At 33.8% G+C, this 18865-nt stretch overlaps 1 protein-coding gene across 3 annotated transcripts in view; it reads right to left on the bottom strand.

Moving 5' to 3' along the window:
* Window positions 1–2498: 2498 nt before the first annotated feature.
* Ide (Insulin degrading metalloproteinase) overlaps window positions 2499–18865 on the bottom strand; it is a 52316-nt gene continuing 35949 nt past the window's right edge. For all 3 annotated transcript variants that reach the window (XM_069823581.1, XM_069823582.1, XM_069823583.1), the window contains 9 exons: window positions 16567–16677; window positions 16151–16271; window positions 15969–16060; window positions 13790–13901; window positions 11948–12105; window positions 11125–11259; window positions 9619–9828; window positions 8147–8302; window positions 2499–5448 (listed from right to left, as the gene is read on the bottom strand). In XM_069823581.1, coding sequence (XP_069679682.1) covers window positions 5341–5448; window positions 8147–8302; window positions 9619–9828; window positions 11125–11259; window positions 11948–12105; window positions 13790–13901; window positions 15969–16060; window positions 16151–16271; window positions 16567–16677 — 1203 coding nt within the window. In that variant the 3' untranslated portion in view covers window positions 2499–5340. The remainder of the gene's footprint in view (window positions 5449–8146; window positions 8303–9618; window positions 9829–11124; window positions 11260–11947; window positions 12106–13789; window positions 13902–15968; window positions 16061–16150; window positions 16272–16566; window positions 16678–18865) is intronic.

Genomic DNA, 18865 nt, shown 5'->3' with positions numbered 1-18865 from the left:
CAATATGTTTTGAAAGGGAGTAGTGTCTACTTCAGTAATTTTATTCATGACTGATGTTTCCCTAATCTGGTAAGACTACAACAAGAATATTTTTTGTTTAAACATTTAATATTATTATCAGTTTACTTTAACCAATTAAATTTAAAAGAAAAATAGTGCATTTAAGTATTTACAACTATCTTTTTTTTTCTAAATATAGACATGCTGTATTCGTTTATATAACATTAGACATGTAATGCATTTAATTCGAATTTATTGGTTAAGTTTAAGTGTTGTAATTATTGCGGCTGGAAACGCTTTCGTCATTTTGTTCATGAACACCAGTCTCTTGTAATCTGCCACAAGGTTGCTGACAGATCACGGAGACGTCATTCAACACCGGTAGACTGTGGAAGGGGAACCAATGTTTTCTCCCTCTTTCTATTCCAGTTCTGCATCCTTGGTATATAGCAATCTCTCTGGGTTAAGATAAATTAATGCACATCGAACTCCAGCTCACTTACTGTGCTCTAAATTTGGCTGTAAATCTGCACAGTGGGGCAACAGGGCATCACAGCTAACAGCTCCTGTATGGAAGAAAAAAAAAAAACACGCACACACACACACACACATACACACAAACCCCTCCCCTGCGCACAGTCTGAATAGCAGCATTCCATCTCTTGGTCACTGCAATAGGTTGCTAAAGTTCCTATGGTAGGAAATAACTATAGGTGTTAATTTTTTTTATTAATTTGCAAGAAAATCTTTCATTTTATTTTAAAACTTGTGAAAGAAAAAATCATTCCTTATTGGTTTCTCTAATGATATGAGTAAAACCCAGAATCATACAGATAGTATTTATCCAGTAAAACAGCATTAACATTTAAGGGACAAATATGGTATTAGAACTCATTATTAGAATTTCTTGCTATGGTCTATCCAAGGAATAAGCTGTTAAAATCTGCACAGTTATATTACTTCCATTATGTATAATGTCGATTTTGGATTTTGAGGTTATGTCTGGTTTCTGCATTTTATAATTTTGAGTCTCGTTTAACCTTCAACTAAGTACAGAAATCTCATCTCGAGTTTTATTTTACAATTATCATACTTCTTTAATATCCAGGACCCTGAACCTAAGAACAATTCTGGAACTGTCAATGTTTTATAAAAATTTAATTGAATTTTCTCTTCCTTTCAAGGGACCATCTGAAAGATAGTCTCAGATACTTTGCAGTTATATTTTCCTGCAAACACAACTGCACACTCAATTGAGACATAAGCCTGTAGAGAAGTCTCTCCACAAAATAGGAATTTTCATGGACAAAAAACATTAGGCTAGTGAATTCTACAGAGGGTCGTACTGAAAGTCATGAGCAATACATTGTTATAATTTCAATTTCAACAATGTAACAAAAACGATTATATGATCATAATCTACAGACTTTACAGTATGTACTGACATATTGTGACGTCATTAACATCTATCATGTGACCACAGGCAATGTTTGCAAAATAGTCGACAAGATGATTTGTTTCGACAGTGTGCTGTCATTAAATTCCTTGTTAAAGAAGAAAAACCTGCTGCTGAAATTCACCTCAGGCTTCAGTGTGCATATGGAGATGTGTGCATGGGTGCCAGCAGTGTTAGGAGATGGGTGAAACATTTCGAAGATGGGAACACGAGCATCCAAGATGAGCCTAGTAGCAGTCACCCTCGAATTGCCTCCACTGAACGCAACAAGGAAAGAGTTTATGAGTTCTGGGTTGCCTTTTGGTTGAATTTCTTGAACCTGGACAGACTATAAATGCTGTTCGTTATATTTAGACAGTTTTGAAGCTCCGTTGTGCATTGCGCGAGAAACGCCCTGGAAAGAAGATCATCCTGCAACACGATAACATGTGGCCTCACACTGATCGTGTCACCGTAGAGAAAATCATAACAATTGGGTGCGAAACTCTTCCATAATCTCCCTAAAGTCACGACTACCATCTTTTCGGTTCTGTAAAGGAGCAGCTGCGAGGCCAACGTTACGAGATGCTGGAGGACATCCGGAAAGCAGTGTGTCAGTGTCTTCGGGAAGATGAAATGGACTTCTACAGCAAGGGAATTTTGAAACTTACAAAATGGCAGGAAAAATGTGTGCAAAGAAATTAAGACTATGTTGAAAAGTGACAGAAAAGTCTGTAGATCAAGATAATGTACCTGGTTTGTCTAAAAAATAAAAATTAAGATTTATAACAATGGATTGCTCATGACTTTCAGTATGACCCTCCTACCTAGAGCCTTCTAGAGGAAAGAAATATTTTACATTTTACAAATCTACAATACTGGATTGCCAGCTTTATTTTTTTTATCAAATGATGACATGCTAACAATTTTTTCGTCCTATAAATGTACAATGTCTTTGGCTGGGTACAATGGCAAGTGAAGTAACTACCTGACCACTCTGTAATGTAGGGGGGGAGGGGGAAGTGATAAAGTGATATGACAAAAAAATATTGTGAACTTCGTATTAATCTGTAATGTTAAAAGGTTAAAAATTACTTTACTATTTAATTTAGATCTGATACATACAAAAACCAACAAATAAAATGTAAATTTATAGCTAATCACACACAGTACCAGCTTTGTACCAATACGGCGACTGATAAAGTAAAAGTTATGCTTCAACTTTACATATAAAAAAGTGGCATTCCCTTCTTATGTTATAGCTTTAGCCATTATTGCGATCTGTAATATAAAATAATTAACTTGAAAAACGAAAAGACTTTGAAGATGACATTAAAGCCATTTTGAAGTGCTATGCCTGCATTATGTTGGAGAACTCGAAGAAAAATAAGGAATTAGCCTCCATTCCCTTGTAGAGATTGTTGGTATTGGGTTCTAAACTCTATGTTTCCCAAGTGTCAAATTTGCATGCTATCGCACTAGCCCATTTGGTAAACAATTCGCCATTATCTAGAAAAAGTTAAGCTTAAAACTTTTGTTGAAGTAATTATCTCTCTAGTAAACAATTTTCGCAAATCACTAAGTATACAGATATTGTTATTATTACAAACTTACCTCAAATTAAGATAAAAAAAACGTATTTCTTACAGTAAAGTAAACCGTATTTAGGACAAACTATGACCGCTCAAAAACTCTAGAATCAATAAATAACAACAATAGAAACCACATATACATAATTGAGGACCTAACATTCTAAATGGGCTAAGTGCCAAAAACAACTTGTTGAGATATTGATGAAAAACACACTGCACAATGCATGTTGAAATAGTTACAACGCCGTCTTTTGGTGCAAGAATGAGTCACTTACAGTTGCGTTGTGATAAAGACAATTTAGTATGATATTCTCATATGGATGTTTCTTCCTTAGACTCAATAAAAAGAAATGTGAAAAATTGGCACTTACACATTTAGAATGTTAGATCTTCAATCATTTGACAACAAACTAATATTAGATGCATTTGTGCATGTGAAAGAAATATCTTACTCACAAGTAATCATTATAACCAGTCTGCATATCCATTCAACCTCATAAAACTACTCAACTCCCATCGGCCGAATTTTGACTAGGTCTGATATTTGGGTGTTTTACGAAAAATTTCTCAATAAAATTCAACTTCGTTCATAAGCATAAAATTATACTGTATATTTTAATTGGTACTTCGACGTAAACATGTGCATATACAGACCAATACCACTCAAAAGCAATCAAAACATATTTAAGGAACAACATAATGGCTACTTAAGGTCAAGTCTTAGAAAGCTACTGAATACCACACTCGTTTTGCTAGTTGAATTTTACAGCCGTTGGTTGGTTGACTTCCCATTGGTGAGTACTTGACAACAAAGTTATTGGACTCACCTCAACTGGTCTCCATTTACTTATATCAATTTTAAATTTATGCACCTAGTACATAAATGTACGTTAGTAGATATTGTTATATAGAAGGTTGTGGGACAGTGAAATTTTCAATGGGTAAATTCCACCAATCATTTCCATGTAAGGTCCCCACCAATCACTGTGGTTACATTCCTTGTCAAAAATTGAAAATGGAGTAATGGCGAAATTGGACATAGAATTTTATCTTTTTTTCATTACCAAGACAACTTTCACATGCAACAAATTTACTACATAGGGCCAACAACTTTACCTTCTCATCTAGTGGAAGTCACATTTATTAAGACTTATTACACTTGGCCAAGACTGAAATAATTAAATTTCGACAGAAAGTGGTAATTAATCATTCAACCCTGACAATAGAATATGCTGTATTGTTATTCTTAAGCAACTATAGTTCATCCTAAAGTTAAATCAGAACTCTGTAGTAACACAGGATACTTTCTGTGAGCTTTCATATTGAAGTCTAAGAGAAGATACGAGTTTTATCAGAAAATGTGAAACTTGTGCAAGTGACTATTACATGCTACATACTAGTTTTAGTACCAATGTTAATTCGGATGCACTGTATTACCTACAACATGAGGATAAGTTTAAGGAGTTTTAAAATTATTTTATTGTCCCTGTTAGGACAGTTCGATCCAAAATGGGATTACGACATATTCTGCAGCCCATTATGCTCATAGGAGAGAACAACAGTTTTCTATGTATCTTAAAAATATTGAAACTAAATATTTCATGTTTCCTTTATGACAGATATATCAGTAAATTTTATAATTTCTGCATGAGATTAAGTGCATCTATGGGATCGAAATTAACAATGCACTCCTATAATCTATATTCATATATTTAATACTGTATTAGATCATTCTGTTAAGAACACATGCCACCTTGATCATGTTTCCTGTGTCACAGTTTGGAGATTAAAAAGATTAGCATTGATGACAGTATCAACCAAGAACTTCAGCTCTCCCAGTACCTGGCAGAAGATTGAAGTCACTATGTCTCATTTTTTAAAATCACATACTTTAATTAAAAGTAAACAATGTTAATAATCTTCATTTAATTTATGCAGAAAATGTTTTGCAGCATTTCTTTTCCAGAATACAACTTGGTGTAAGGAGTCGAGATTGATGAGATACATTTTCCTTTTCTTGAAGGTACTAGACTATATTGTAACTATGACATTATTTCATAATTAGCCTACAGTTTGGATTTTGTATTGTTTGGGTATACTTCTTAAGGTTCGTAATAAATTTCAACCTTTGTTGGATTAAAGAAATTCATTTTTAGACGTCATTAAATTATAACAATTTTCCATTCATATTGCATGGTATCTATCTCAATGTAAGAGCTCCAAGTGAACACAACACGAAAATGAAGAGTACGGTAAAATTTTCGTCCTTCTCATGCAGGTAATGAACTTGACTGTAACCATGATATTTCATAATTACAGCTTTGATTTTGTATTGGTTGTGTTAATATTTATGTAAGGCTGAACCAGAGGGAACATTCCTTGACTGCTCTTGAAGTCCGTAATATTTTCAATCTTTGTAGGCTGAAAAAAATAAAATAAAAATTCCATTAACAAACATTCACTATATAGAGACAGGAGCACGGTGAACAACTGGATTACATACAAAAGAACCAAAAGAAACATTAATGAAGTATAAACAATATATTTTCAGCAGAAAATAGATTAAAGTATGTTAATAAATAGCACCATATTTCATTACATAATCATCGCATTTTTAATGCTTTTTTTTTCCCAGTAACAATATACAGTGCCGCCATTTTGTGAAAAATAAATTAAAATGGTAACGACTGGTCACGTCAGCTTTCAGTGATGAGTTTCCATATAACAGAGGCGTTTATGAGCAAACAGAGTCAAGTTGTATGATTCATAGTGGAAGACGAAGGAGAGGGAAAGGAGGAGAACCAGTATTAGTGTGGGACATTGGAACCTTAATGCGAACAATACCTTAAAAAAACAAACTAAAAATTACTGTGGCGTTATTGAATTAAAACTGACTAAGAATATTCATGGTATTATTAAATCACATGTACTGGTAAAACTGATATACGGAAATCAATATTATCTGACTACTGGATCAGTCCACAGAAAGATAACTAATCTAAACCTGAACACTCATAAACAACACTCACAACAAATTGTACTCAACTGAAGGCATTTATGGCTTGGTGCTGAGACCTCACACCTCCGCTCCATTTACTTACATCAACAGCGACTACTGTTTCTCGCACAGTCAACTTTGAGCGTAAAAGTACTTTGTGTTGCAGTTGTAGCGTGTTATTTTTAAATAATTCTTGATCGTGATGAATAGAAATAAATATCCATGTGACGATTATGTGGTGAAGTTTTAAAGTCCTGACCAGTTTGTCTATAAATAAGGGTACGACCATTATGCAATGGCGACGATTATGCGATAAAATATGGTATTTGGCTAAATTAAATTTGATGATATTATGTTCTGTTACTCTTTTGCAAGAGAAAGAGTACTTTCTAAGATATATGACGAAAAATATATAATGAAGTAATATCGATGGTGTCGGAGTGATCTACAAATTATGGCATATTGCTCCTAGAGGGGAATACTTGAGAAGAATTGAAGAGTTTGGTCCCAAAATGCGTTAAGTCCATTTTAATGAAAAGACTGGTCTAGTATTTTTATCCACCAGTCTGCAGACTGAGCGAGTTTCCAAATGTTGTGCACAATAACACAAACTTTTAGAAAAGAATTAGCTTAAAATATAATGACAGAGGTGTCAAACATAATCATATATACACAGTGGGCCAAAAAAAGGCACAGAATTAGAAATACACTATTTTCGGAAATACATGACATTAATTTATGGATGAATGTACTATTGGAAAGAGTAGACTTTAAAAATGAGCAGAACTTTTTATTATGTTTTTTGAGGCTCAATTAAAATATTATGGAGATCAATACACAATGATGCGAAAAATGTGGTTTTTGAAGACAATTTATTACTTCAAAATGCAGAAACTGACTGTTGGTAAAATTAATAATTAATGATCTTTCAAATAATCAAAATTAAAAATGATGCTCTATGTGACCGCCATTTGCCTGCACAACCATTTGTAGGCGTCTTCTCCATTGTCCAATAGTATTGGATCTTTGATCAAGCCAGTCCCAACATTCAAGAAGGAGTCTGAAATGTTCAATATTACGAATTCTTCTTTTGTAATAAACTGCTTTTTGTAGTTGACTCCATATAAAATATTCCATAGGATTAAGATCTCATTTGAAACTCCAACGGAAACCATCAGAGAATCTGAGAAATGAGATCTTTCACGCAATAATATCAAAAGAGGGATATCATGTTCTCACTGAGTGTAGTTCCTTACAATTTGATGGGCAGATAAATTATCATATTGGTGCAAATGTTTAATGAAAATCTTGTTTTCGTTTGTTAAGCGACCCATTATTCACAAAATGAGAACTCAAAACTCGTAAAACCATAATGCTTAGTTCGGCATAAACAATCGATTTTGCACTGCCTTACAAAAAATAAAAAATAATGTTTAATAAACGATAAAAAATTAAATATTACAGTACTTTCCCGGTCTACAGGGACTGTGAAATTTGCCCGTGAGATAAACTTTCAAGTGAAATTATTAGCTACTGGAATAAAACCACTTAAATTTCGTGCCGCTTTTTTTTTGGGGGGGGGGGGGGGAGTGCGAGCTTGCGTGCGCGCGCGCGCGTGTGTGTGTGTGTGTGTGTGGCCAAATGAACTAAGTGAGTTTTGGGATCACACTGTTCAATTGATGAGGATCAAAATACCTACCATTAGGTAAAAAATTATATCTGAAGTCTATTACATAATCTTAGTTCCTCTCAGAATGTTTCTCTGTTTATATCAATGTTGAAACATCATTATCAGTAATTTTTGTTTTCCATCAGTCTTTTTCATTACAGGTGAAATATTGTAAAAAAAGTCTACGAAATTCCGCACTATTCTAATTCTTTCGCAATACATTTTCTCAGGTCAGAACGTTGAAAACTAACAACTTGGCATCACTGTACAATAAATTGTTTAGAATATATATTAGAAACGGCATATAACACACATGCAAGATCCACCACACAGGACCTCAAATGGCTTGTGCCCATAGGTAGTCACCTTATTAACTTTATAGTAGAATGCCTCTATATAGGAAAGATTAAAACATCAAATTTCAAATTTCGACCAGTATCCTTTGAACTTACCTCTTTGCATGGTGGAGGAGGCACCAGTCCATCAATTACATCACCTCCAACAGACGTGGGGATAATATTACTTTCAAGTCCTGCACCACCTTCGGCAAATGACACTACATGGACGGCCAATTTATGTCGGCGTGGAGCACCATGATAAATCAAATCCTGAAAAGCCAGCCCATTAATATTTACAAAACTGAATTACAAAAGCTGTAACATCATGCATTTGATATTATTTTATTTGTCAGCCAACTTTACAATTAATAGTTATGGTGGACCTTTACATTTCTGCTTTTCGATCTACCATCCCTTTAATGTATACCACCCTTTTACGTAATTATATTCATTTGCCAAGTATTTCTTGATTACTTCTTATTCTTCTGCTTTAACTGAATTGCTATCTATCTTTCCATTTCTATCTTCTTCTACTCTCTCTCATACCTAGACTGTCTCCCTTCTTGCTTTCCTATTAATTATTGCATATTCCTTGTTGTTTAGTCAACTATAATTTATATTTTATTTTTAATTATTTTTATTCTCTATTCTCAAACCTACCTACACTTATTATTTCCCTGCTATTCTATCCTCTACTTATTTACGTATTTATCTCTTTCTCTTTGCTTCACTCCTAAATTTCCTATTTTATTGCCTCTTTCTGTAAATTTATTTCTATAATACTCCTACAGTCATAGTACTCCTGATGCTACTCCCAACCCACAACCGTGAATCACATCAAATATCTAATTCAGTTAATTACACTTCCAATGTCTGCCTTTTTCACTTATTTGTTCAGACGTTCTTTCACTTTAATTCTCTTTTAATCACTGTTTGTATGTCTATCTTACTACAAACTTACACTATCTTCTTACACTTAACACTTTCTTCTCTATTTCTATTCTAACACTTTTGCCACTCCTGACTTTCTTGCACTCACTTTTTAGCACTCTTCTTCCTCGCTAATTCCATCTCCTTACTATTCTGTCCTTCATTTCTCCATTTAATAACCTCTCAAAAGCCCTATCTATTCTGTTCTCACAATCACTAATATCTGGTAGTAACATCATGCCTAAATATGTGATGAGTTTATTTTACACTGATAAAGGATTCTAAGTAATCAAATTTTAACGAGCATCATTAAAGATGTCAATATTACTATATCTTATTGCATGGTATAACACCTACATCAATCATATCAAACAGACTTGCAATCTTTGTAAAATTTTGACTTGTTCCACATCTTAAAGCTTCAATGCTAATACAAGATCTATGGAATACAATAAATGAAATGAAAATGAAATTGAGGCCATCGAGGATCCACTCTTAGTGAAACTCCTGTTCTAACCTGAAAAGGACTGTGATTATCCTCTAATGTAATATTAATGACAATACGAGATTTTTCGAGATCCCAGTACTACAACTGAGCCTCCTTTACAATCCAGAATTTAACAAACAAGTATTCTAAATTCTCTACATGTTATTACCTTGTAGAAGTCCAATATATCTTGCTTCTGCAAATTGCGAAGATGAGCCACTTCAATATTGGCTCGATCAAAATTATACTGCTGAGATGTTATTTCTGACCAGAATCGGGCAGAGAGCACTGACAGTTTTTTGGGCTTCTCCAGTCTCTGTGCTGCTAGTGCTTCTTTGTGTCTGTCAAATTCTTCAGAGGTCATTTCTGAGATGTAGTCCTGTTAAGATTACACCACTTTGAGCAATATTGTGCGGTTTTGTGTATCTCAGCAATGTGAAAGAAATGAAAGATCTTTCCTTACTTTACTCAGCTGTAAAACATTTACATAATTTCCATATTGCGAAAGTTAACTGTAAAGTTACAAGATACAATTTTATATAAAGTTTCATACATCGAAATTATTATTGTGTGATAGGCAAAAATGTTTTTAAAATGGAAAAAAATATGATTTTAGACCATATTTTATGCTTAACTACTCAAAGAAACTGAATGCAACTGTAACCATGATATCATCTGATATGATAAGATGTAAACCATACTGCTGAAAGTTAATGTTTTTCCATCACTAATATCTGACTTCTTAGTACGAGAAAAAATCTCTGTAATATGAAATTACTGGACAGACTTGGGGCATGATTCTTGATGGTACAATGATGACACTGAAGATTATAATACTTACAAGTTACCACATCACATTAATAATAATAATAATAATAATAATAATAATTTATTTATTTATACTGGCAGAGTTAAGGCCATAGGGCCTTCTCTTACACTTTACCAGGTCACAAAGTATACAAGCAGTGAAATTTAACAAAAAGTTAAAGAACAGAATATTAACATATTACACAAAATAATAGCATAACAAAACCGACACTAAACAATATGAAAATAATACCATAATAGAACAAAGAAAGTAAAATACAGGTCTAAAGATTGGAATATAATAAAAGCAACTCAGTTAGTGCAGATAGTTAACAGGCAAAACGTAAGAAAGAATACAACAAATGGAATGCAATTGAATAATAAAAAAAAAAAAGAAAAAAAAAAACACGAAATTTAAAAAAAATCCACAATAAAAAGGGTATGATAATAAATTCATCTGGTGACCAAGAGAAAAAAAAAAAGGGGGAGGAAAAGGGAGAAAAAGAAATGTATATATTTTTGACAAAACTATTGCAGAGAAAAGGGCATATAATTGAAGGGAATCTCAATTGAAAAAGTGTAATTTTAGTTTATTTTTGAAACTAGATAATGACCGACAGTCTGACATATGGTGGTAGAGAGTTCCAGAGATGAGCTGCTGAGACGGTGAAAGGTGAAGAGTAAGAGGATGTTGTGTGTTTAGGAATGGAGAGAGTGGTATGGTGTTGTGAGTATCTATTTCGTGATATGAGGACGAAGGTTGAAAACGAGAAGCTAAGTAGCTAGGATTGGAGTTTTGAAATCCTACTATAATATGGAAACTTACATTATGATTACCACTTTTGAATGAAAACTTGAATACACTTACTTCCATTTTGGCAAGAAATGCTTCCACTCTTTGATCAACGTAACTTGGATGTCTGTCTGACTGCACTATGACACGAAGACCCTGAACTCCATTCGATCTCCGAATTCCACTGAATACAATGTAGCCAAGCTGTTCCTAAAATTATTCACGGAAAAATATATAAATATAAACTGAAGGTCTTTGTTTTCAAGTTACATTTTAAGATAATGTAATACGAGTAATATCATAAAGCAATAAAACACTCAATAACAATTGATGACATAATTTAAGTGTACAGTAAAACTTCTTTTATATGTTTTGTATTTTACGTTTTTTACATTTATTCATTTTTTTCTGAAATCCTGGCAAAATTACTATATTTTCCATATTTATTTATTTCGGTTATACATTTTTCGTATACGTTTTTTACACTTACATTCGTATTTTAAACCCTAGGAGAAGTGAACCATCATTTATATGTTCTAAATAAAAAACGTATGAACTCGAAAATACAGGACGTGTTCACTGTTGAGATGCGACCCATTTAGAAATTCGAAACTCCCCATGATTGTCTCCAACAATCTTATGTTCTTTAATGACTGTTTTAGAAACAGTTTTCAGTTGACGATAATAAAATTAAACAGTGGGGTAATAATTAAATTTTTTATCCCCCCTCCCCCCATCTGGTACCATTTTATCCGAAACTAATTGCCAGAACTTGATGAAAATTTTTACACACATTGTTTATTAATAGTTTGGCATAAAGTCTTAATTACTGTGTTTTAAATTATAATTATCTTTGTTTTGTTTATCTTTACCATATAGATTTCGTAATATAGTGTACCTTTGTGCGAAGAATATTAAAACAAGGTTCGTTGATAAGCTGAACCAATAGTTCAAGCAGCATGTTAGTGTGCGTGGATTGCAGACTGCATTGGTAATATATCTCAGTGCACGAACTGCGATGTAGTCTGTTGCGAACTTCAAATACATAATGACAGCCTGCAACAAACAAGTAATTAATCTATCACATTCAGCTGGATACTTACCATTTTATTATAATTAAATAACTACCTATTGGATAAACAATTCGTTCTTTAGGAGGTTTATTGTTCACTTCATATGTTGTTGTTGTTGTTGTTTTCTAATGCCAGGCGTTTGACAATAAAGTCATTTGACCTCTTGCACGCCAATATTTTTCAAAGATATTGTGACAGCTACACAGGGGTTCGAACGCGTGTCCATTGGTCGCTTAGGTGTGGCGGCGAGGGGAGCGTCTGGATGCTGAGAGGGTAGAGGGGCGGTGTTCTACGGCGACGCGGCGAGGGGAGGTTGCTCGCGCATCTGCTACTTGCCAAGTGAGGAAGGAAGCAAACTGCTATGTGCGGAGTGAAGGGGGGGACGGACCCTCCCGAATCGTCCAGAAGTCCGTCGAAGTGGAGATATCCAGATAATTCGAGAGAGCTATCTCTGGACACCCGTAGAAATTTCTCGTAACTATGGTTTAGTTATAAAAGAAGAAACGCGAGTGAACTTGAGCAGTTTAGTCAGTCAGTCAGTCAGTAAGCCAGTATTGTTACAGCCAGTGGACAGCAAGCAGCCAGTCTTGTGTAGCAGTGAAGCCAGCTTCGAGACCAGAGCGTGACTTGAGTTGTGTCAGTAACTGTGGAGCCTGAAGCCCGGAGTTCGAGTGCAGTGGACCGCAGTTAGGGGACCTGAGTTCGAAGTTCAGCGGATCGTCTCTGAAGGTCAGGGGTTCGAGATCCTGTGAACGCGAGTGACTGAGCTAGAAGAACTAGCCAAGACAAACGAGCTGTGAACTGAGAACTGACAGTTCTGTGTTGTAAATATTGCTCTGTGAATATTAGTTAAGATTAACAGTTCATTGTTGTTCGTAATAGTCCAAGTGAATTGTCATTGTCGTCAGTGGAGTGCACTAACGAATACTGTGTTACTGTGTGGAGAGCAAATCCCATTGTTGACGGGAGTGAAATTAAATAGTAGAGAGTGATAATTATTGTTGCTTTGAATAAAAGTTACATTGTTGAATTGGAATAAATTTACAATATTGTCATGGTCAGCCACTGAAGCACAGATTTTGAGGTGTTCTGAATCCATTTCTTGATTTCAATTACACAATGGGCAGTTAGGGGACTGATATATTCCAATTCTTGTCAGGTGTTTGGCCAAACAGTCATGGCCTGTTACCAATCTAAATGCAGCTACAGACGATTTGCATGGTAAATCAGGAATTAACTGTGGATTATGATGCATAGTTTCATTTTTTCCCTTTCCCCTTTTTTCACTTTATATAAATCCACCACCACCACCACCACCACCTTAGTTACTGATCCAGTTCAAAGTCTTGTTTTATAATGCATTGTACAAAAAAAAAAGAATAACATATGAAACACATTTATAATGTTATACAGTTATTGCATTCGTCAAAATTAGGAATAAAGTATAACATTATAAACTTGTTTCATAACATACTAAAGTAATACAGGACCATCTTTAACTTATACAATTATTAAGATACTCACTCCTTCCAACACAACTTCATTTCTATAGTTATTGCAGCATGGTATATACAACGCTGTGAATAATTAACAACAATTTCCTTTACCAAATGTAAATTTCTATTACGAAAAGCTGTTTATTGAAGGCATAATTACAATCAACATACCGTCTACTAGTTGGAGTTCTCTGTTGCGCAGAAGTTGGCGGGGCAGCAATGGACATAATGATATTGATGACTGCAACCTCTCTTCTACAAGGTGCACCAAGTGAAGGGCTTTCTGTAACAAAAATAAGCAACCTACATAAATTCCAATGCAAAATTATTTATGATTAAAACAATGTGCTTAAAAAATAACGAAAATGCTTTAAGCAGTAAATTATATCGATATGGAAAAATCTTTATGATATTTTAAAAAGTACACATATATAGTAACACAATACCACATAATGTAATATTAAATATGATACAGTATGATTAAATCAGATACAGTGTACCTACAACATGCACAGTGTTCAAAGAAGGATGTTTATGTGCCAGCATACAATACTGTCACTGATTTTCCATAATGATAAAACATACCAACATTCATAGCACAGAAAAATGTTGTTGTTGTTTTCTAATGCCAGGCGTTTGACAATAAAGTCATTTGACCTCTTGCACTCCAATATTTTTCAAGCATTCCATAACGTACACATGTGGGGCTTCATTACACAGCTGTGCAAGACATTCTACGTTATGCACACATCCCTCTCTCTACCCATCCCTCCTCAGTGAATGTGTGTCTATATATATCCATCTTCTCCTGTTCATAATATAATTTTGCAATTAAAAATTCTTTACACTAAATTTTGTCACTGACAATTTCGTCTCCATTTGTATCCAGTATTCACATGATGTTAGAAGAGATAGGCTCAGAGCAAGAAGGCAGGATGGAGTGAAAACTGACCTTATGCAGTTGGGGGTGTGAGGATGACAGAAGCGTGCTCTGGAACTCAATGAATGGAGGAAAGTCGTGCAAGAGGCCCAAACCCGTCAAGGGTTGTGATGATGATGATGATGATGATGGTGGTGGTGGAGGTGATATAGCTTGAGTGTCGAACACACTGTATAATATACATATTACTAGTTTATAAAATACAGTAAAACTTCATTTACACGTTTTTATGGGGGTATGAAGAAAAAACGCATATGTGAGAAAAATGTGTAACTGAAATGACGTATATTATTAACAACTGAAATAGCATTTGAAAAACGAATTAAGTCAATTTACTAAAATTTTCACAAGAGAAATTTAGAACTTTACAGATAAGCCATCTTTGAGACTGTAATGCGCTACGAGTATAGTACTCATATTTATAACATATATTCTTGAAGAATGTAAAATCATTTGTAGAAAATCTTAGTTGCTTAGAGTCAACGCTCGCTGATATATTACATTTTAAACTCTAATCCAGAAAATTTTACAACACTGACTTACCTTGTTATTCCCAGTGATCTTCATTTAATAACATGTGATTATTTTACAAAGAAAGTCAGTTATCTTGGACTGCTTGCTTCCAAGGAATAAACCATGTTATAACTGTTTCATAATTTGTTCAGTTACATTATGTCTCGCAAAATATTTAACTGCTGCATATAGCAATAATAGCATCATTAAAGATACAAGATAGTTGGAAGCAAGCATAGATAGCTTCGAATTTCCAAGTGGGCTGCATTTTAACAATCAACACATGCTGTATTTTCGCTTTCTTACATTTTCAAGACAAACGTAATTTCGAGAAAAATTGATTTAGAACATATAAATGATGTTTTATATCTCCTGGAGTTTAAAATACGATCGTATAAGTGTAAAAAACATATAACCAAAATAAATTGAAGGTTTGAATACGAAATATCCCAAGTCCAATAAAGTAAATTTTTCAGGAGAGGAGGAAAACTACATAGGCATGCAATATAAGGGCACTAAAATAAATATTTTTATGATTCAAGAAGACAGACTTAGATTCGGACTTTGGATATTTTTTTTTTTACAGGATGATAACCTATGCAAAATACAACATATGTCAGGTACAAAGTTAATTCGGTAAATTTTGGATTTGTGATGTTTGTCAACTCAGGTCTTAAATTAATATGGAAAGTGTAGGAATTTTGCACGAACCTCAGAAAAAACGTTTAAGTGTGAAAAAATATAAAATAAGATTTGCTGTACATAATTAGAATTATGAAAGACAACTAACAAATATAAATATAGATTCATAAATAAGAAGTTACATCTTTCTATAACAAATATAAAATATCTACCTGTTTGTATTTCTTTCTATGTGAAAATAAAACATATCCAAACCTGCTTATCAGCATTTCCATGAATAAGGCATTCAATGTGCATCTTTGAGAGGATTTGTGGAATAAATGCTTCCACCTTTTCTAAAGTCAGTTCTGTAACAAAATTATAAATGTAAAACAGCCCAAATTACTATATTTTTACACATAACTCAATTATTCAAATACAAATCATAGCATCATTACCATTTGTAGCAGCAAGAAGTTCCTCCTTTGTCCAAGCCTGTTCTGCAAGAAGAACTGCTAAATAATATACTGCATGTTGGTACGGTTGTTCTGCCTCGAAATTCTTCAATCCTCGAACATACTACAGGAAATACATAAAATATACTCAAATGTTAATATAATCGCACCGATAGGAGTAAAATATTTCAGAATTACCATAATAAAAATTTTAGACCAATCAGGGCTATTTTCTGCATTGCACTGAGGTTATTATATGAATAATGTAAATATGTATGATTGACGTCAAAAATAATTAGTTTTATATTATTTGATTGAATTAATAATACTCAACATATATTTGCACATCTCTAATACAAGTTACAAAGTATACAATAAGAGTTTTGGAACTATTTCTTTTATACAATGTTTATACTTACATTCTCTTTCAAAATATCAAACCGTTTAGGATCTATTTTAAAATTGGTTAACTTTTCCATGATTTTATCCAGTAGTACATGTTGTTTGCTATTGTAACCACCAATACCAAGCTGAAAAGAAAATCATATTTATTTACTTATTTCATTAATCTTTGTTCACATCATGGCGGATTAGATGTCGAAAATCATATAATAATAATTATTATATTACATGAAAAATGATTCAAGTATTTAGTTTATGAAGTTACATTATATTAATTCACAAGACGATAAATTAATTATTTCCTGATTTTTAAATACAGGAACAATAACTATGCACTGCTAAAAGAATTGTAAAATAAAGTTCTCAAATCAATTTTTCGTTAAGCCAGCACAATAAACAAGTATAAAAGATCTAACCTCATATCATCTCATGCACGTATGCACACATCCCTTTCTCTACCCATCCCTCCTCAGTGAATGTGTGTCTATATATATCCAACTTCTCCTGTTCATAATATAACATGTGCTTTGGAATATGGTCATCAACCATTCTGTTTGAATGCTGGAGTCATACATTTTCCTTGTCATTGGTACTTTTAAGAATGCTGAATAATTTAAATTTCTTTCTGATGTTTTCACTTCTACCCTTGAGTATGCAGTTTTACCCAGTAACGCATCTAAGGAACTAACTAAATGGCTTTATGGGGTTGAAGCTAAAGTGTAGTAAATATTTTGGAATAGTTTTCTTTGTCATTTTTTCATACACCACGCAGTTTGATATCACAAGCAAACCACGAGAGAAATAACTATGCCTGTGGCATTATTTAGTATCCTGCACAACACAACTGATGTATTTTTCTTGATCCCTCATTTTTCAAATGCAAAACTTTTCTTATATTTGGGTATATACTAGTCTAATCCCTGCACTTCCTCGTAAATCTGCTGTTGTCAGTTCAGGCTACTCACTGGCCATGAATATTTAATTAAACATTTTCACAGAATCGGTATACTGACTTCACCAAATTGTCTGTTATGCTGTCAGGAGCAGGAAATGGATATGAAATATCTGGCAAGCTGCACAGCCCTTCAAATATCTCAAGATATCACATTGAAATATTGGGAAGCACGAAGGAGAATGGCTTCATTGTTAAATCAAGAGCATTAGATAGATAGATAGATACATACATACATACTGTTATTGCAAGTTATCTCGAACTTCCTGAGCGGGGACAGAGGGGCAGAGAGAAGGAAGTGCATAACGTGGGTGGAGCCAACTGAGTTGTTTGCGCATGCTCCGCATCATAATCTCTTGTCAAAAAACATATAACTATTTCCTTCACTCCTACCAGTAGTGTTAACATGGAGCAGCAACCACAGGGTAGTAATTATGGTGAAATCACACCACAGCAGAGAAAAAGTAATGCTGTTATTCACAGTGGAGAAAGAGAAATTATCGCAAATATAATTAAGTGTTGCGAGGAGGAAAAATTAAACAAATGTTTGCTGGAACCTCTTGATAAGGAATATGAGAGAGCGACTAAATACTCTGGCAAAAGTATTAGTTCCATGAACAGAATTAAGATTAATATTGAATTACAACTGAATGAACCTCACACTACTCCGGGAAAGAATGTAATGTTTAGAAATTATTGCTTTAATTGTTATGTACAATAGTGTGTGTACTGTGAGCGACATAATGAATTACTGTTGTAAGTTATTATTTTGTTATAGTGCTACAAAACATATTATTTCATTCCAGAATTAGGACTTGCGTAAAGTTGAAGTGGACAACTTCGATCAACATGTCATTTGGGATACAATCGAAGAATTCTATCTTGTTGATAAAGTAGTACCTACGATTAAGAAGATAATTTCAAATGGATGATGCCATTGACGAAATAATAATTAATTTCTGACCAAGCGATGAAGACGATGATGATGATGGCAGCAAAGATAGCGATATGCATTGTGTATAATTGTAAATTAATGTAAATTCAAATAATAAGCCTGTAAAATATTGTTATAAGAATATGTACATATCAGCTGTAGGTGTAAGTCATGTAGCCCTATATAATATATAGACATAGCTATAGTAACTCCACCATTGCCGGTCCCCAGCACGGATATGAGAGGAGTGTACACATGATTATATTTAAATACTTACTCATTACAGGTTAATTAAAACCTGCTACGAAACCATGTTCTCCTCTGAAAACCAGAGTGTCGTGAGATGATGTCTGTATTGAACCAAGGTCTTTTGTAGTGGAGAGCCGTAAACTGAAAGAACCAACATTTTCTGAAAAGAGTCAAGTTACCC

This window comes from Periplaneta americana, chromosome 4 (assembly GCF_040183065.1).
Source record: "Periplaneta americana isolate PAMFEO1 chromosome 4, P.americana_PAMFEO1_priV1, whole genome shotgun sequence".
In the NCBI taxonomy this organism is placed as follows: domain Eukaryota; kingdom Metazoa; phylum Arthropoda; class Insecta; order Blattodea; family Blattidae; genus Periplaneta; species Periplaneta americana.
The sequence above is the reverse complement of the archived record's forward strand: the minus strand, read 5'-3'. Positions and strand labels throughout refer to the sequence as shown.